The 20,790-nt window shown below is 38.0% G+C and overlaps 1 protein-coding gene across 2 annotated transcripts; it reads left to right on the forward strand.

Moving 5' to 3' along the window:
- The first annotated feature begins 18 nt into the window (after positions 1-18).
- Positions 19-20,296, forward strand: nadsyn1 (NAD synthetase 1). Of its 2 annotated transcripts, XM_017478856.3 has the most exons (21): positions 19-184; positions 1,513-1,573; positions 4,171-4,287; positions 4,407-4,460; positions 4,598-4,687; positions 5,561-5,612; positions 5,889-5,977; positions 6,664-6,781; positions 7,480-7,611; positions 8,550-8,621; positions 8,719-8,843; positions 9,003-9,051; positions 9,152-9,254; positions 10,946-11,114; positions 12,186-12,321; positions 15,143-15,249; positions 15,325-15,456; positions 16,789-16,858; positions 17,667-17,795; positions 19,643-19,819; positions 19,937-20,296. In XM_017478856.3, the coding sequence occupies exons 1-21, from the start codon at positions 100-102 to the stop codon at positions 19,973-19,975; spliced, it is 2,106 nt and encodes a 701-aa protein (XP_017334345.1). In that variant the 5' UTR covers positions 19-99; the 3' UTR covers positions 19,976-20,296. The 2 variants fall into 2 exon arrangements, 1 of the variants encoding a protein (XP_017334345.1); XR_006983132.2 differs by lacking the exons at positions 16,789-16,858; positions 19,937-20,296 and having other exon boundaries at positions 19,643-19,781.
- Positions 20,297-20,790: the final 494 nt, after the last annotated feature.

Consider the following 20,790-nt stretch of genomic DNA (forward strand, 5'->3'; position numbering starts at 1 on the left):
GGGTTTACAAACCGGACGTGATACCGCAGGAAGCTCAGGAAAGCTCGCGCGCTGATCTGCCTTGGTAGTTAGTAGAAGTTGTTGTTTATTTTTGACAGCATGGGGCGGAAAGTTACACTAGCGACTTGCTCGCTGAATCAATGGGCTTTAGATTTTGATGGCAATTTACAAAGAATACTGAAAAGTAAGTTCTGACTGTAACGATTGTTTTTGGCTTAGAAATGGATGATTTATTGCAGAAGTTAGTACAGTAGTACTTTCAGTATATTCAGAGTATGCTGTCTGGTATTAGGGTTGATCTGATGCATTTTCATGTCACTCCTATGGAAGTATAATAGTGCCAAATGTCCTCAAGACAAAATGGCATGTTGAATTACATAAATTGAATAAAGCATATCGCAATAACAATACTTGAATTTTTCTGCCCAGCAAATTTAAAAACAAAAACAAACAAACCCAGCAATATCAGTGCTTGAATTAGTTTCCTCTGCAATTCACTGGGTTTGTATATTTTGATTGAACCCAAAAAATCGGTCATAAAACCAACTGTAAAGTGTTCATCAAGGTGTCAGCTATAACGCACACCTTTCAGATTGTTGATATTTAATTAAATAAATAAACTGTCAGATCATATCTAAACATTGGGATGTTTTTATACCGTATGGACATATACACAAAATATACCATAGTTTAAAGCTCAATAGCATTTGAACAGAATGGCTTACAGTCACAAACCCAACTGGAAAGTGTTCCTGTAGGTGTCAGGTATGATGCACACCTCTTAGATTTTTGATTTTAAAAAAAAGGTGTGCGTTATAGCTGACACCTAGATGAACACTTTCCAGTTGGTTTTATGACCAAGTCATTCCCTTCAAATGCTGTTGAAGTTAGAAACATGTATACCAATATGTAACTTTAGAGACGGCCCCTTAATTTGCGCATATCTGCGAATACCGTATGTCCAAAGTCAAGCCAACTTTATACCAGGCCGCTAGGTTCATCTTCTCTTGTGGCTTGTCAGCACAATTCCACCACTAGGGGCCGCCCCAGAGTAGTGTGTTACAATAGTATGGGCAACACATTGCTCTTCCTGTGAGGCCCGGATGTGAAGACTTGAATTTTTGGAGCCTGAATTTGTGAGGTTGAAAAATAATGTGTTGAAATACTTCCTGACGAATAATAAAAATGGTATTTTAACAACTGAATATTTTGGAACTGTATTTTAGGAAGGTGAATATGTGTGCATTGAATTTTGAATGCTGGAATTTAGATTTCAATCAAAATATACAAACCCAATGAATTGCAGAGTAAACTATTTCAAGCACTGTTATTGCTGTTTTTTTTTTTCTTCCAATTTGTGTCAAATTGCTAGGCAGAAAAATGATATTTTTATACTTATTTTTAAAACTATTATTATTGTGGTATGTTTTCATTAAATTTATGTAATTCAACATGCCATTTTGCCTTGAGGACATTTGGCACTATTATACTTCCATACACTCCCTAAAACAGGTATTGAGATCGCCAAATCTAAAGGGGCCAACTACAGACTGGGACCAGAACTGGAAATCTGGTAGGTATTTAATTATCTCTTTGTATTCTCGATTCTGATTGGTCAGAAGTTGTAGATCAATTTTCTGTAACAGAAATAGTTCTCGCTGCAAAGTTTATATTAAAGCGTACCAATTATGGTTGGTAATAATTGGTACGCTCCCCCCCCCCCCCCCGTGTCACAAATGACTTGTTCAATGATCCGTTCTAAATGATTCACTATAACCTCCTCCTTTCAGAGAGCATACTCTGCTCTGATTGGTCAGATGTCCCAGTCTGTTGTGATTGGTCTACCACTGTCTGCGTGTGTCAAATAGTAAACGCCCACTACCATAACGAGTTTCAGCTCCATCTGTTCATGAGGCAGCAGATGAAGACCAGAGGCAGGGATTTTTGTTACAAACCTACGTAGGTTATTACAGGAAGTAAGTCTGGAATCACTAAAGACTCCTCGTTTCAGCTGTTCAGAATCTCTAGTAACAACTCATTCACAAGGACTTGCATGGTGGATACTTGGATAGTTTGAAATGGGTTTAAATGTTGATATGGTGAAGTTTTCTCTGTTTTCTGTAGGAGATGTTTATTTAGTATTTATAGAAGGAGTCTCCAGTGCCAGAGCTTTGTAACAGTCAGTAATTGGACAGCAGTAATGCTGTTTAAGTTTTCCACCACATCAATGTCTTCAGACCACACCTGTGCATTACCGTTTCTCTGTAAAATGACAAACTGCAAGGGAATAAAGAGTGAGGCAACTATTGTGTATAGCTGCTATAATGTAAGTGATAACAGGAACTTGTTTTGATGTTCCACAACAATATATATAACCGTATGAGGCATTGTGGATTAAAAGTCCACATTTACAGTGCCCTCCACTAATATTGGCACCCTTGGTAAATATGAGCAAAGAAGGCTGTGAAAAAATGTCTTTATTGTTTAACCTTTTGATCTTTTGTTAAAATAAATCACAAAAATACTCTGCTCTCATGGATATCAAACAATTGCAAACACAACACTGGTTTATAAAAAATAAAAAAAAATCTTTGTTAAATATATGTGAGCCACAATTATTGGAACCCCTATGAATACATATGATAAAAATATATTTTAAGTATATTCCCATTGATATTCGACATTTTTTAGTACACCTGGGAGACTAGGAACAGGAAATTGTTCAACCATGACTTCCTGTTTCACAGGGGTATAAATATGAAGTAACACACAGGCCAAATTACCTTAGTCATTCATAACAATGATCAAGACCAAGGAATATAGCTGTAATGTGCAGAAAAAGGTTGTTGAGCTTTACAAAATGGGAAGTGTCTATTAGAAAATATAACAAGCATTGAAAATGACCATTTCCACCATCAGAGCAATAATTAAGAAGTTCCAGTCAACTGGAAATGTTATGAATCAACCTGGAATTGGATGTCTGTCTATATTGTCTCAACGCACTGTGAAGAGGATGGTTTGAGTGGCCAAAACATCTCCAAGGATCACAGCTGGAGAATTGCAGAAGTTAGTTGTGTCTTGGGGTCAAAAAGTCTCCAAAACTACAATCCAAAGTCACCTACATCACCACAAGTTGTGTGGAAGGGTTTCAAGAAAAAAAGCTTCTACTCTCATCCAAAAACAAACTCAAGCATCTTCAGTTTGCCAGACACTACTGGAACTTCAAATGGGATCGGGTTCTGTGGTCAGATGAAACCAAAATAGAGCTTTTTGGTAATAAACACCAGAGGTGGTTTTGGTGCACACAGAGAGGTAGCCATATGGAAAAGTACCTCATGCCCACAGTTAAATATGGTGGAGGCTCTTTAATGTTCTGGGGCTGTTTTTCTGCTAGAGGACCTGGACATTTTGTTAGGATACATGGCATCACGGACTTTATCAAATATCAACAGATATTAAATGAAAACCTGACTAACTCTGCCAGAAAGATTCAAATGGGCCATGGTTTGATCTTCCAACAGGACAACGATCCAAAATGTACATCAAAATCAACACAAAAATGGTTTACTGACCACAAAATCAAGGTCCTGCCATGGCCATCCCAGTCCCCTGACCCCATAGAAAACCTGTAGGGTGAACTGAAAAGGAGAGTTCACCAGCATGGACCTCGAAATGTGAAGGATCTGGAGAGATTCTGAATGGAGGAACGGTCCCAGATCCCTTGCCATGTATTCTCCAACCTCATCAGGCGTTATAGGAGAAGACTCAGAGCAGTTATCTTGGCAAAGGGAGGTAGCACAAAGTATTGACTAAAGGGTGCCAATAATTGTTGCACACCTATATTTAACAAATATATATTTTTTGGATAAACCTGTGTTTTGTTTGCAATTCTTTAAGATCCATAAGAGCAGAATATTTTTGTGAATTTTTTGAACAACTGATCAAAAGGTTAAACAGTTTTCCCAGCCTTCTTTGCTCATATTAACCAAGGGTGCCAATATTAGTGGAGGGCACTGTATGTATTTATATAGTAGTTATGTAACTACAGAATAATTGGGAGTTTCGGGGATTAAACCTGGGCCTGTGCTGTCTGTGCCAGTATAAGTCTTCTTTGAACCTCCAGATTACATGTTAAACAAAAACCCCAAAAGTGTGCTTTTCCATTATCAGCGGCTACGGATGCGCTGATCACTTCTATGAATCCGACACACTTCTGCACTGCTTCCAAGTCCTCAAGACACTGCTGGAGTCCCCCGAGACGCAGGATATAATCTGCGATGTTGGCATGTGAGTGTTAAAATTGCTCACTTAAAATTGCTTCAGTTGTAACATTAATTCATTTGCTAATTCCAGCTTGGTGATGTTTTTTTGTTTGTTTGTTTGTTTGTTTTTTAAATTCCTCACAGGCCTGTTATGCATCACAACGTTCGCTATAACTGCAGAGTTCTGTTCCTGAACAAGTCAGTCTGTTATTGACCAATCATATAAGTACAAGTCGTGTTTGATCAGCACCTGAATATAGTTTTAGCTTGATCATGTGGATGAGTGCCAGTACAGGCCCAAGTAAAGGTAGAATTTGCTTTTGCTTTTCCGACAGGAAGATTTTATTGATCCGGCCTAAAATGCTTTTGGCAAATTATGGGAACAACAGGGAATTCCGCTGGTTTTCTCCTTGGAGTAAGCCCAGGTACATGAACAGCACTGTGTACTAATTATTCAGAATTTCTGTAACATTTTGTTAAAGGAAAACTCCACCCTGAAACATGTACAAATAAATGTGTTTATATGGAAAATATTTGTGATGTGCTTAGTGATTCCAGTGCAAGTTTGTTTGTTGATGCGGTATTATTATTGTTTCTGTGTTAGTGGTTGTCTCCTGCTCTGGCGTCGCAGAGCGACAATTTTATTGCTAGTGCAGTTACTTCGGCGTTTTAATAGAGGGAAGAAACCTTCAGTGATCTCAAACATCCGGGATAACTGTCAGATGTTGCTGTTCGTGCTTAAAAAAGAGCAGGCGCTTCATTTCTCACTCGCAAATTTCCAGCAGTATTGAAGTAGTGGAGATGTTGGTGCAAATGTCGGACTCAATTTTCCAGAATGCAAAGCAGCTCCACAACGCGGTTGTGCCGAGTTATGGCACAGGCTCGGTTCAGATAGTTAGGAACCTCTGACTGCGAGTGTGATGGTATTAACGGCAGTATTAGCATGAAAGCTGAAGCTTCAGAAGCTGATCTGTTTGAGCAGAGTGTACAGATGAGGAGGTGAGAGTTCTGGACAGACTAAAGGACTAAAGCGCTGCTGCATTGCTCTCTTTAGGTGGAGATGAAGCGAGGGCTAAATCCCACAACTACTGTAGGTAATATTGTGGGGAAACCATTAACCAAAGTGAAAATAGCTCAATATGGCAATGAAAGAAGTCATGACGAAGTACAGTTTGGAAGCTACTGGAGATCATGTGTTAGTCATAAAGATTACGATCATTCAGGGTGGATTTTTCCTTTAAGTATGATTTTTTTTTTGCCCCCAGTATGAGCAGTGGTACTGTGCTTCATTTTCACAGATATGTTGAGGAGTACTTTTTGCCACGAATGATCCAGGATGTGACAGGACAGGTTAAAACACTCCACCCTAGACATGTTTTAACAAAGAAACTAATTGTAGCTCAACAAATCCTTACCAACCTTTTCCATCCCTATGTAGGAACAGAATAAATTTTTTTTAATCCAAAATTTGGCCTCAAATTAAATTCTTGGATGAATTTAGCATTCCAGAATGATGACTGTTTTTTTACAGCTCCTTTTTAAAGTGATTGAGATGAATATCAGTTTACCTCGTTTTGTTTTTAAATTGAAATGATCAGATTTCTTTGTAATAACCCTTCTGTTTAGGTGACTGTTCCATTTGGTGATGCAGTCCTGTCCACTAAGGACACGTGTATAGGGAGTGAGATCTGTGCTGAACTGTGGAACCCCAGGAGGTACTGTACTATGAATCCACCCAGCGGTAGAGATGGGCATGTTAGGCAAGACTGCTCATTCAGAATTTTAAGACAAAATTTGAAAAATATTAAACGACCCAACAAAATTCTATTTCAAGAACAATGGCATCAATGAAGTGATTCTGATTAACTCTAGATAAAGATCAGATGTTTCTGTAGGATGGTTCTTAAATCGTCTTGATTTCAAGACGGCGTAGCATCCAAATAACACCATACCCATGGTAAAGCATGGTGCTGGTACCATCACGCAGTGGGCCTACTTCTCTTAGGCTGGGACTGGACTTCAGCTGTAGTCTAGATAGACGGAATCATGAGAATCTGATGGAAAATATGCAAAATTGGTAGACTTTTACCTAAAAAGCCTGAGTGCTGTATTACAAGCAAAGGGTACTATAACAAAGTATTAGTTAAAGAGCGTGCACACTTGTGCAACCAGGTTATTGTAAGTGTTTGTTTTCTTTTTCAACAAATATTTCCAAATAACAGACCTTCTCCTGTGCTTATTGCACTGTTTGCACATTTTGTAGCCGTGTATTGTGACTTATTATCTTGTCATTTCCTTATTATACTGTATGTGTTATCTTGTATGCAGCACAGAGCTCTTGGTTTGTTGAATTTGTTGTGAACTGTGGGGCCATGTACTAATTTGTGTGACCATTTTTCAGTCCACATGTGGACATGGGTTTGGACGGGATTGAGATCTTTACAAACTCGTCTGCCAGCTATCATGAGCTACGCAAGGCTGAACAGAGGGTGAACCTGGTCAGGTCAGCCACCACAAAGGTCAGTTACACGCACATTCTCATAGCTCCTGTCACAGGGCAGAGAAAGACTTTCTTTTGCACTTGCTGCCTCAATGAGAAATGAAGACATTTTCACTAAATGCTAGTAATAAAGTTATAAGAACTTACAGCAGCCATCATGTAAATAAGGAACAAACCATTTGGGAATGTGCTGTTATAGGAAGAGAATCAATGATGGGGTGTGATGCGGCTCGACACAAAGCAGTTACCACCTGCCTCTGTTTCTGTTACCACCCCGACGTGAATTACTTTCCGATTACAGGACGTACTGAAATGTTTATTTGTCTTATACAACAGCAGTTTGCCACTGTTTATTGTACTCAAGAAATGACATGATCTTTTTATCTATTTCTAGTCACATTTAATGTCGTTGAATTTAATGTGTTGTAGCAGCTATAAACAGCTGTTCCCGTACCAGCCTCTCTTTTTGTCTTTCTTGAAGTTAATAAGAGAAAAAAAAACAGGAAACTAAACCTAACCCTAGAAAGCACAAAGTCCCCATGGTGGAAAACTTGCTGACGCTGGAGGCTCCTTCCATAAATGTAAAATATTCATATTAATGTTTTAATATTAGATCTCCTTACAGACTTGAGAGTTTAACAGTGCTGAGCACCGTTACTTTGAGTTTGAAAATGTGTTCCTCTGTTTGTGCTTTATTGTTGATCATGCTTGTTACAGAGCGGAGGGATCTATCTGTTCGCTAATCAGAAAGGCTGTGATGGAGATCGTCTGTACTACGATGGCTGCGCTATGATCGCCATCAATGGAGACATCACCGCTCAGGGGACACAGTTCTCCCTTAATGATGTGGTAAGAGTCTTGATTAAAATGTCCTCAGGACATTCTCGCAGTTTTGATCATCTGATGTAATGCTCTTTCGATATCGGCCCATGCCGGAGCACCTCAGTGCACCGAACTTTTCAGTGCACATTTTGCAACTTTCTTGACTTATTGGTAAATCAGTTAAACGCACTTCTATTTTAAGGAAGTTTGAGGAAAGAAATCAGGCTTCTGGGTTATTTTGTATATAATTTTGTGTGTGGGATCGATGAGATGCTCAACACACAGCAGCTTGTTTGTAGCAGACCTGTCAATCAACCGCATCAATGAGTATATGATATTCCTTATTAAATAACATCTTGTCTTAATCTGCATGTTAGTAAATGGTAAATGGTCTGCACTTATATAGCGCTTTTATCCAAAGCGCTTTACACTGTGTCTCATTCACCCATTCACACACACACTCACACACCAATGGTAGCAGAGCTGCCGTGCAAGGCGCTAACTTGCCATCGGGACACTTTGGAATGTGGAGTCACGTGGGCCGGGAATCGAACCGCCAACCCTACAATTAGTGGACAACCCGCTCTACCAACTGAGCCACAGCCGCCCCCGTATTAGTAGTTTTAGGATTAAATGGAGCACCTGCCACGGTTACTATAGAAACTATAACATATTAGAATGATTGCATTGTTACAAACGTGATATTTGCTTACAGCCGACATTATTGTACATATATACACATACACTATATGTTGAACTCTATGCTGCTTAGCTTTGGGGTGTGTTTTCGTTGAAATTGTAGTTCTCAAACCAGGCAACAGAGGGCACTTAATTATGGAACTATGTTCATTATTAGAAGTAATACTACTACTACTTCATGCTAAGGATATAATGTGTACAAGCCCTAATGTTAATACAAAACATGGCTAGCAGATGTTTTCTTCATCTCTTTTTACTCATTACAGGAAGTTCTCACAGCCACTCTTGACCTCGAGGACGTGCGCAGCTATAGAGGAGAGAGATGTCACCCACACATGGTAAGGTGCCGTTGGAGATGTTCATGTAGTTCAAGTTCACGCTTCACTACCAAATACTTATGTTACTGACACTGCTGTTCCTCCAACCCCCCCACAGGAGTACGAACACAAACCATACGAAAGGATCAAGGTCGATTTTTCGTTGTCTGACTGCAAAGACACCTTCTTGCCCACTCACCAGGCCATCGACTGGATCTTTCACACTCCTGAGGAGGAGATTAGGTGCATCAGATTTGCTGAAACACTAATCATTAAATCATCACACGTCTAATCATTAAAATAAAGAAATGACCTGCTAGAAGAAGAAGTGTGATTACAGCACAGTATTTACCCAGACATATATTTCATTCTATTACCCCCCCCCCCCCCACCACCCCCCAGTCTTGGTCCTGCATGCTGGCTATGGGACTATTTAAGGAGGAGTGGTCAGGTGAGAATCTTTTGCTCTGTGTGTGTTTTGTTTGTGTGTGTTGACACATGCCTCAGTGAAAGGTGTTTAATTTAGAGTCTTTTTCTCTCTGTGGTTTCAGGCTGGCTTCCTGCTTCCTCTCAGTGGTGGAGTTGACAGTGCGTCCTCAGCCTGCATCGTCTACTCCATGTGTGTACTCGTCTGCCAGGCAGTCAAAAATGGCAGTAAGCCTCACACACATGCCGTATGTTCCACGCATACAGATGCTAATAGAGGCCAAATTAGTGCAAATTCTGTAATGAACTATGAGTTTTTCCGTTGTGACAGCTAATCATTCTTAGCTGTTATTCTACTAAAAGTCTTTTGAGTAGTTATGTGTTTCAGCTGCATTTCAGATTCAGCTCATTCATTCATTCTTTCATCTTCAGTATCCGCCTTATCCTAGTCAAGTAGATCCAGAGCATTTCCCGGGAATACCGGGCTTGAGGAGGGGGGAATACACCCTGATTTGACACAGGTTCAGCACATGGCACCATGCACATGCGCTCACACCTCTGGGCAATTTAGCATAGCCAGTTCATCTACCAGTATTTTTTCGGGGACGTGGAAGGAAACCGGAGGTCCTGGAGGAAACCCACACGGACATGTGGAGAACATGCAAACTCCACACATACAGTAACTGGAGTTCAGGATTGAACTGAGGATTCTGGAGCTGTGAGGCGGCAACGCTTCCATCACAGTACACTGAAAAAGCTTAAAGAATGGCAAACGCACCTGTAGTTTACAATTTATCTGCAAGAAATTAAAAAAGAAACATGGGTTTATCCTATAACAAGGCAACAATCCGAGACATAAAGCACAACCAACAGAATTTATGGTATTAGCTGAAGCAGGCAGTGTACTGTATAATATTTTATATATATATATATATATATATATATATATATATATATATATATATATATATATATATATATATATATATATGTATGTATGTATGTGTGTGTGTGTGTGTGTGTGTGTGTGTGTGTGTGTGTGTATATATATATATATATATATATATATATATATATATATATATATATATATATATATATATATATACACACACACTACTAGTCAATAGTTTAGACACACTCATTCTTTATTTTCATTTTCAACATTTTAGAATAATAATAGTCATCAAAACTCTGGAATAACACAAATAGAGCGATGGGAATTATGTTGTGATAAAAAAAAACCCCCAAATAAATCAAAATAATTCAGTATTTTAGCATCTTCAAAGTAGACGCCCTTTTTGCCTAGAATTTCCAGAAATGTATTCTTGGTATTTTCTTGACCGATTTCTTGAGGAATTTCCCTGAGATGCTTTTTAAACAGTATTAAAGGAGTTCACGCCTACGCTCAACACTTATTGGCTGCTTTTCGGAATATTTCTCTCCGAGTCATCCGTTTAAAAAAAGATATTTTTTGTAAATAAAATGTTAATTTTCTAATGAAAGGAATGAATATGTCGGCACGATTATATTTTTGTCTACAACACCGATTTCAAACATTTAATCACACACCTTCAGATCAAAAGATTTTTAAGCTCATGAGATGTATTTCAGTCAAGTGTTTCCAAACTTTTGTCTGGTAGTGTGTATATAGCAAGAAGACTGGGAGAAGATTAGTCAGGATTTACCATTGTATGTACCATTGCATACCTGAGGGTATGCAAACTTTTGCACTGCAATTCCGAACTATGTTTAATGAATTACGATTTCTTAACCATTTAACAGTTTTCACAAAAGGCCTTACACAATCATAGACAGACACACTTTCCTCCAAAAATAGAAATATTTAATTTGGGAAAACTTTAATTACTCAAACTACTGATGGACTAGAATTAATCTTAGACATGCTGTTCTTCCAGATGATCGAGTGTTGGAAGATGTTCAGCGAGTGGTGAGTGATGCCTCCTACAGGCCTGTAGATCCGCAGGAGCTATGTGGACGCCTCTTCACCACCTGCTACATGGGCAGTGAAAATTCTTCAGAGGGCACTCGCAACCGAGCAAAAGAGCTGGCTGCTCAAATCGGCAGGTCGGATTTTGTTGTTCTCCAGGAAACATAGTTGTAAAATGTAGACAAGCCCTTTACATGCTTGTGATTCCTTATAGCAATAACGTATAGTGTTTCTAGTCCAAAACCTGGTTGCCTCAGCCTGGATCTTATTACTTGACCATAAGTTGATCTTTTGACAAGATTATAACCCTAAACATACCTCTAAATAAACCAAAACAATACAGAAATAGTTAACAGAACACAAAATCAGTGTTTCACAGAGCCCCCCTCAGTCTAGATTTAACTCTGTGGTCTAAAATAACCATGCAGTGTTCTATAAGTGTTCGGATAGGAAGAGAATACGAGCTCTTATTCTCTCCAAGGGAAGCTTCATGAAGTATATATTAATTGTACAGGTGCCAATAATTTTTTGCACTATAACAAAATATATTTTGTTAAAATAAATCTATACTGCATTGCCATATGCTCAAAAAGTGCCTGTTCTATCATGAATATATGTTAGATTCCTGTTCTTGGCTGACAGGTGTGGAACCTGATGTGGCCTTCTGCTGTTAAAACTCCTCAAGCACTGATGTGTTGTGCATTCTGAGATGCGTTTCTACTCATCATGGTTGTAAAAACTGCTTATTTAAAAAGTAACATTTTTGAGGGTCAAATCTTGGAAACTCTATGTTAAAATCACAGAATTATTTTCCCCGGATTTTGAAAGGTTTCAACATGTCCATGAAGGGTGCTTGGATTTCTGGAATTGACTGTAATTATGATTTTTACTTGGCAGCATACACCAAGCAGAAATGTTTCATTTTGGAATGCTCACTTTTATTCTCTTTTATTAGCAATAGGCTTGCTTATTTTGACCAGAGTAGAAAACGTTCAAGAATGAAAATGTCCTGTGATGGAATTGGTTGTCTCTCGATTTTAGTTTAATCATCTACTGTTCACTTTAGTGTTTCCCTACTGAAACACTCATGTCATTGCATCATTCTGTGCTTTTCAAATGTAAAAGGAATGGAACTTGAAACTAGGCATCATGCTAAACATTTTTGTATGGTGAGTAGGTCAAATTCTGCATTTCTTTCTTTCTTATAGCAAGCATCTCAACATCAACATTGACATGGCAGTGAAAGGCATGCTGGGAATCTTCTCCATGGTGATGGGCAAGTGGCCTAATTTTCGTGCAAATGGAGGAAGCAGTAGAGAGAATTTGGCTTTGCAGAATGTACAGGTGGGGACCTTTTTTTATTTTAATGCAAAATCACCACTTAAGTATCTTTTTAACAAAATCTTATGACTAGAAATCGTCTTAAAGCTGCACCTTTACCTTTACGTATAGCATTTGCTAAAACTCAGGGGATTATTGTGATGCCTGTGGCTTTGCAAATGATCAACCACAAATGACTAAGATTAAGATGACTATGAGGGGCACCCCCAAGGGGTATTGTTGATGGGAAGTGGAAAAAAGATTGCTAAAAACTGCACTAGAAAGAAGCTTAAGTAAATCTGAGTGTCAAAAAGTAGAATTACGATTAAACTGTTGGATTCAGTTAGTTCTTAGTATATGTTCAGTACAGATTAGGTTCATATTTGACACTGTTCAAAATAGGGATATGATGGTTTAGAGTGAGTATAAACTGTAATACTTGTTAGGATTCGTTACCTCATATAGATAGTAAAGTAAAAAATATCACTTTACAAAGATGACCACGAGTAATTCTGGCTTTACAGGTTAATATTAATGCACACATTGTTATGTTTTCTATTACTAATTCACAAGGACTATGTCGGACATAATTTAAGTCTACTAATAAACAGGTTTTAAAACAATGTGTTGGAATTTAACCAAGAACTAGATATATTCATTGATATGGTGAAGGTTTCTATAAAGAGATGTTTATATTATAATATTTATGGAAGGAGTCTCCAGTGTCAGTGCTTTGCAATTTGTTTCACGGACGTTCCACAACATTAAATGTAAATAAAAATGGATAAAGCGTATTATGTGCCGTATTTTAGGAAATTAAATTTGAATAACTGGCAAATTGCTAGGTTGTAAGAAGAATGAAACACTTCAGGACATGCTGATATAGGAAAAATAATCAACTTTGGGATGGTAAAGGTAACTCAGTTTCATGTCTGACTGCATCACACAAACCTGTCATTGATTGTGAAATAATAAAACCCTATTGTGTTTTATTCTTTATTCAAGTATTATGATTGTTTCGGGGAACTTGGCCTAATACAGTAGTTGCATAGGAGTTTATTTCCTGAATTGAAATTAAAAAAAAAAAAAAACCCAATCAATTGTTAAATAAAAGCCTAACTGTTAATATTTTTCTGTTCACTCAGTTCAGTGTTATAAAGCAATACCAGTTTCAGTTCATCTTCCTTAAAGCTTAATCACATTGTATTTGTACTGGAATGTGCTTTGACTGTTTTAAACCTTAACCCATTAGAAAAGCCCAGGCAAACTGTGCTGATCGCTTCTTTTTGCAAGTTTGCTTGCAGTGTGACACAGCCTCACCACAGTATTCACACCCATGCTGGACCGTTTGACACTATTCACCTCAGTGATTTGGGTGTCCAAGCTGAGTTCCTTCATTTGTGAAAACACAGCACAATTTGTGCAACAACATGCATGACTAACATGTGTGCCGTCTGTCTGCTTCCCTTTTGCTTTCTAATAAATGTACACTCCTGAGGGATTTTTTTTTTCCAAAATGGTCTTAACAAACAAAAAATCTAACCTATCAATAAAGGTCAAAGCTCTTTATATATAAACATTTCCAGTTCCAAAATATATGTTTTCTCTGATATTCGAGCCACCATTTTTTTTGTTTTTTTTTGTGCTGGTATTGGTCTGATACTGGGTATCAGATCAGTGCCATCTCTAGTAACGGCTAATTCCCAGGGACTTGGGACTATGGCAGACGCGCCACATAAACAGATTAAAAAATGTGTGTAAATGTTGTGTGCAGTGACCAGACGTCCAGTGTCAGCACTTTGTCCAAGGACAGAGGAGTTTGCACTTCCTGGTTTCTCAGTAACATAACAAGTTGTATATTTTTGTCTTATTATCTTCAAGAGAGAGGAAAAAAGAGAGGCTGCTGAGGGGACGACAGTTATAGCTGCTATAATGTCAGTCATAACAGAAACAAACTTGTTTTGTGGGTGAATATTTTATGTAACAGTTTTTGCAATGTTGTGGTGTTCTTAATTAAAAAAAAGAATGTAATCATTGCCAAATGTGGTCACTTATTAATAAATAAATGTCCATGACTGCTTATGTATGTTTCAATGCAAAGAAACACATATTCATTGTCCAAAAAAAGAATGTAAAAAAAAAAAAGAATGTAATCAAAAATGAAAATGGAAATGAAATGAAAATGAATGAAAAAAAAGAATGTAATCATTGCCAAATGTGGTCACTTATTAATAAATAAATGTCCATGACTGCTTATGTATGTTTCAGTGCAAAGAAACACATATTCATTGTCCAATAACTGATTGAAGTGGTGACGTTGTAATAATAATAATAATAATAATAATAATAATAATAATTTTCCTCAGAAAAATATAATCGCTTACACCAGAGCTGTCTAGAATACGCAAATCTGAAGAAACAGTCAGAGATAAAGTTGTTCCCTTAATCTTTCCACCACAGGAAGTTCTTGAGGCTGTTGGGCTTTGTAACATAACAAACTGCTTTTTTTGTCTTATTAACTTCAACAGAGAGTAAAACCAAAGGCTGATGAGGGAACGATAGTTTATAGATTTTACAGCTGAAGTGATAACAGGAACTGGCTTTACCAACATTAAATGAAACTATAAACAGATAAAATTAACGAGCGGTCATTCTATAAAATGTAAAAATTGTTAGTATTGACAATTGTTGTGGTATAAGAGGAATAAAACACTTCTGAAGATGGCAAAGAATCAACTTTGCCACTCAGTGGTAACTTTGGCATCACACCACACCGGCCTGTTCTATTCCTTACTCATATTTAAGTATTTATAAACACGTTGGCTTTGTGTTTTGGATCTTCCAGGCTCGTGTCAGGATGATTTTGGCCTACCTCTTTGCCCAGCTGTATCTATGGGCTCAAGGGAAACCTGGAGGTCTGCTGGTGCTTGGTTCAGCCAATGTGGATGAGAGGTGTGACTCATATAAGCTGCAGAATTTTCATAAGCAACGAGCCATGTTTTCACGAAATGTTCTCCGTTCCCATAGTTTGACTGGCTACTTCACTAAATATGACTGCTCCAGTGCTGACATAAACCCCATTGGAGGTGTCAGTAAGATGGACCTGAAGAGCTTCCTGCTTTACTGTGCTGAGCATTTTCAGCTCTCCATTCTTAAGAGGTGTGTGTGATCGATCAATGCACGGATACAGTTTCTTATTGCCCCTTACTGATTTCTTCTATTGTCAGTGACAATTGTTTCATAAGACAGACAACCTGCGTAAAATATAAAGCAATTTTTATATGATCATGTATTTCTTGAAGCAAAATATTATCCAACACCAACTGGTACTGTGAGAAATTGTAAATTCCCCAATTTGTTACTCAATCAGCCATTTAACCAAATTTAATTGGTAGTTGGGTTCAATTAGACTTGTTACGCCCAGGTCTGATTACTGCCAGGATATATACATATTGGGACCTTCAGGTCTCACTCGAATCAGATAAAGCCAGCATTCATGATACAACCATTAGAAATAGACTGGGTATAAATGGTATCCATGGGAGAGCTGCGAGGCAAAAACTACTGTTAGAGAAACATAATGGCTCGTCTTCAATTTTCCAAAAACTTTTTGATGTCCCCTAAGGCATTTGGGATAATGTTCTGTCCACTAATGACTTGGAAAAGTGGAACTTTTTCAAAGGCATGTGTTCTGTTCGATCTGGCGTTGTGCAAACGTAGCATTAGACAATAAGAACATCATAACAACAGTCAAACATGGTGGTGGTAGCGTGATGATGTGGGGATGCGTTACTGCTTGAGGGCCTGGGTGACTTCCCATAATTGATAGACCATGAATTTTGCTCTCTATTTGAAGGAGAATGTCTGGTCATCAGTCCATGATCTGAAGCTCAAGCATGATCAGGAATCACATGAATCCCATTGAGATGCAGTGGGCAGTTTATGCTTGAAAACCCTACAGTGTGACCAAATTAAAGTAATTCTGCTAAGAAATGAAAAGTGGGCCAGGCACAACTAGCTAAGTTTAGTGGGCCAATTACTATTTCACATTGGTGATATACGAGTTGCATAACCTTTTACCTTCAGTACGTTTCCTCATGTTTTCCTTGTCTTATATTACATTTTGTATGAAAGTTTTGAATCAATTTAGTATGACAAATGCTAAATGGCTTGGGGTGGGCGGATGCATAATCAGTTGAGCTACACATAGTCAGTGTGTATGAAATACCAAGAAGTTCAAACTACGTCTAGCTTAACACATTTTTGTGATACTTTTTTGCTTGTCTGTCTGCTTGAACCAGTTGAACCAGGTGTGTTAGACTTAATCAAGCTGAAAAACATGCAAGCGTGGGATCCTCGGGCGTTGTATCACAAACTACAGTGTTATAGACTACATCATATGAGGGTCATGCTTTGTTTTTGAGAATGAAAGCTGCAGCATTTTTATGATTTATAAGTCAGTCAGATTTGTCCTGTTCTTCTGTGCTGCAGCATCGTGGCTGCCCCTCCCACTGCAGAGCTTGAACCCTTGACCGGTGGCCAGGTGTCTCAGACCGATGAGGTACGGATGGCTCACTCTGAGAGAGACAGGGTCAAGAGAATACATGAAATTACAGTAGCCTGGGAGAAATCGAATGAGTTGCGGAATTATTGGCACCTTTCATGAAAATGAATGACAATGAGTGATACTTTAAACTTGAGCAAATGGCAACACACATATAGTTTTATTTTAATGTAATGTTTTCTCAAAGATTTGTTTTCTAAGTAATAATTTTGGAGTAAATTTTTGACCACCTTCACCATCGTCCTGATGGATCCAGGCTTTTAGAACTTTTGTTTTATCACGACTGTGTATTTGTTTTTATATCCATTACCAGAATTGTGCAGGTCAAAACCCTCAAATAACAATCTTCCCATAGTGATGGAAGGCAGATATTTTATATGCATCCAACATTATATTTATAGCATAGAGAAACAGTAAGGGGTCAAAAGCAGTAATCGAGTTCCAGGAGACTGAGGGCAATGGAAAAATAGATGTTTTTAAGTATATAACATGGATTCAGTTTAAATACATTTAAGGGTGCCAGTAATTTTGCCACATATGTTTTCATTGTAATTATTTATTTTTTTAAAAGAGGCTTGAATAATTGAGGAAAGGTTTTGTTACTTTGGTATTTCTCATGTCAAAATTTTATTTCCTTAGGTATTGGTTATACAATGACCTCTCCATTTATTAGCTTCTTGTCTTTCATCATTTCCCACATCACTGTATCACTTCCTTTTTTTTCACCTGTGTGTGTGGTTTTGGTGAGCTAATGATATAACCTTTTCCTCATTTAACACAATCCCCCTCTCTCTGTCTCTCTCAGGCCGATATGGGGATGACCTATTCGGAGCTGTCCGTGATCGGCAAGCTTAGGAAGATCTCCAAGTGCGGCCCGTACAGCATGTTCTGCAAGCTCATTCACTCCTGGAGAGAAAGCTGTTCCCCTTCACAGGTCAGCTCTGTCCTTAACCTAGTCAGTATGAGAGCATGACTTCTTCACAATGAAACAATCAGGCTCATTTCTACATATTTTTCTACTGCAAAGAACACCATCTAGTCTTACTTTTTAATCATTGTTTAATCTGAGGTAAAGCTACAAGTCTTACTAGCCGAGTCTATAATACGGTATATTGTGAAGCTCATAAATGCAGTCAGGCTACAAAAGCACTTTTACCCTCACCTCATTTCTCAAAAATATCTTTTTTTTTTTTTTTTTTTTTTTTAAATCAGTTAACTCTTCCTCTATTGGTGTTGGGTAAAATAGGTGAATAGAGCTCAAAAGTCACAGCTTTCTACCTAATACACAGACTCCTGGTTTAGATAGTGTTACCCATGAGTTCAGATGTCATAAAATGTCATCGTGGTTTTGGATTAAGTAATTTGCATTAACCAATCAAGGTTAGACAATTACATGGAATCTAGACACGTTTAGCTGAGAACCTCCATGCTAAGCTAGTAGGCCTTAGCTCTAGCCACCTTCTAGCAAATGTCAGTGATGAACAGAATCGTGGAATTTCGGGGAGATCGTGAGACGGCGGTAACGAACTGGTGAGCTAGCTGGTCATTGCTAGGTAGTGAGCAAGCTAGCTAAAACACAAGGGCTTGTTGAAGTAGAAAGCTTTCTCTTTGTTAATGTATCTGAGCTAACATATGTAATGTGTTCAAAATTTCCCCACCAATTCCAACCGACAGTCTCGACCGTGAATACTACAGGACGTTCAGGAACTTCATGTTTTAATGAATTCTCATCTCCTAAATGAATTGATTTTAAAAAATCCTATACACTGTAGATTTAAATAAATATCTGAGAATATGATCTTATGATAATCTTACTTCTATATCTGTGATTAATGTGAGCTAGCACTTAGCTAGCTGACTTTCTGTTATAAATGATGGTAAAGGTGTAGTGATTATGATAAAGCAACATGTTCAGGGGTTCTTTAGTTAAACCTTATCGAATAAATAGGCTAATTTAACATCACTAGGACAACAACTCAGTCAGCCCCCCAGGTTGTGAATCAGTACATCGTGTACATGAGTAAGGTGGTAAGGACCCTGACTCACTACACATTGGGGACACTGGTGACTCAATTTCCATGACATGACGATGTACTTCCGTTGTAAAATGTCACCACTGGCATTTATCAACAACAGGCAGGACCGATATCTTTCTGACAATTATATATCATATAAATTTGTTAGCTTAATCACACACGTTTGTGTCATAGTACTTGAAATAGGATCATAGGCTAGCTAGTGGATTTTTAAAAAAATTATTAAACACTTAAAAGTCATTAGAATCAAACAAACTGTGTACCGAACGTCAAATAAAGTTAAAAAACCCTAAAGTAAGTAATTACAACAACGATAACCGTTTGTAGATGAAGTTGGCTGAGAGTTTTTTCTTTTTTTTTCTTCTCCCAAGCTGAAAGGCTTCAGGAAATATGACGTCCTTTACAGTAAGGGAACATAGTGAGCATCGATGTGCCCTTGTTTTTGCGGTGCATTGTGGGATTTTTTTTTTAAAGGAGTGAACGTTTCAGTAACCTGGAAGGATTTTGAGATTGAGACAGCCCTTAAAATGGCTGACTCCCTGATCAGTGCCCTGACTACTGAACTAGGGAGCTGATTGAGATGCACCTATGGTTTAACTCGGCTAGCTAATTTTTGCAGAATAAAACTTTCTGGCTTGCTTAGCTAATGATCTGCCAGACAACTTACATTAAAGGCATTGCCATGACACTTATATTGGGTATTGTTGCCAGTGATGAGTCTGTTCTTCCATCTCGGGGTAATTAGGTGGCTGCAAAAGTGAAGCATTTCTTCCGGATGTACTCAGCCAACAGGCACAAGATGACTACAGTGACTCCGTCATACCACGCCGAGAGCTACGGCCCGGACGACAACCGCTTTGACCTTCGTCCCTTCCTCTACAACACACGCTGGTCTTGGCAGTTCCGCTGCATTGACAATGAGGTTTGGCTTTCAAGTGTTCCTTTTAATGTTCCCTTTCTGCTCTGTATAAAGATGATTATATTTTGATATTCTAAGCCATACTAAATATATTAAGATATTCTAATGTCTCTTTTACAGATTTCCTTAATGGAGGCTGGATATGCAGAATACATATAAAATCCTTATCTAATGGTGTTCTAATGGACGATTCTTGTTTAAGATTCTGATCATATTTCTGTTATGTCAAATAATATTCTGTTGAATGAGCCATGTAGTAGCTGTTCATTATTGTTCCTTAATGTTGGAGTTTACTCATATATACTGTATAAATGTACCATTATCTCCACTTATTGGATATGTTTTAGCAAAAAGGAAATAAAGGTGGCAATGCGTTGTAACTAATCCTTTAAGTTTTCCATCACAGGCAAGTCTTCAGCCCAGAGGATGCTGCATTATTATTATTTTTTGTCAAAATAAATAAATAAATAAATAAATAAATAAAAAGAGGCTGGTGAGGGACCAATTGTTTATAGCTGCTCTAACGTAAAAGATAACAAGAACCATGCTTCACAGATGCTCCGTCAAATGTAACTATGAAATGTATCACGTCAGGACAAAAAATGTTTTGAGGGTGCCTGTGTTCAACATTGAATTTACTTGTGATATCACACTCCGCAGTAGTGGTTAATGGTCCTATGAAAGTAGACACTCATGACTTTAAGGATTTGCAGTTTTTTTTATAAGTATTTTTTTTTTTTTTTTTTTTTTTACCTAGCCTCATGGATTAAAATGTTATAATTTTATGGTGGCAGTACACTGTGTTTTACTATCAAAAAAGCTTTAGTTGTGTTATTCGTTTTATCTCTGTACCAATTTTATTGTGGAGAGGTGTGAATTGTTTGCCCAGCAGGGGGCTCACCAGGTTGTAGTTGGCCACCAGGTTTGCACACATCTCAGGAGGGATTTTGTCCCACTCCTCTTTGCAGATCTTC

Source organism: Ictalurus punctatus, chromosome 10, assembly GCF_001660625.3.
Source record: "Ictalurus punctatus breed USDA103 chromosome 10, Coco_2.0, whole genome shotgun sequence".
NCBI lineage: Eukaryota > Metazoa > Chordata > Actinopteri > Siluriformes > Ictaluridae > Ictalurus > Ictalurus punctatus.

Excerpts from the sequence above, each read along its gene's own strand:
- nadsyn1 (XM_017478856.3), top strand. The coding sequence starts at position 100 with ATGGGGCGGAAAGTTACACTAGCGACTTGCTCGCTGAATCAATGGGCT. Across the intron at positions 4,288-4,406 it reads ATAATCTGCGATGTTGGCAT|GCCTGTTATGCATCACAACG; the intron begins GTGAGTGTTAAA and ends AATTCCTCACAG. Across the intron at positions 16,859-17,666 it reads AGGTGTCTCAGACCGATGAG|GCCGATATGGGGATGACCTA; the intron begins GTACGGATGGCT and ends TGTCTCTCTCAG.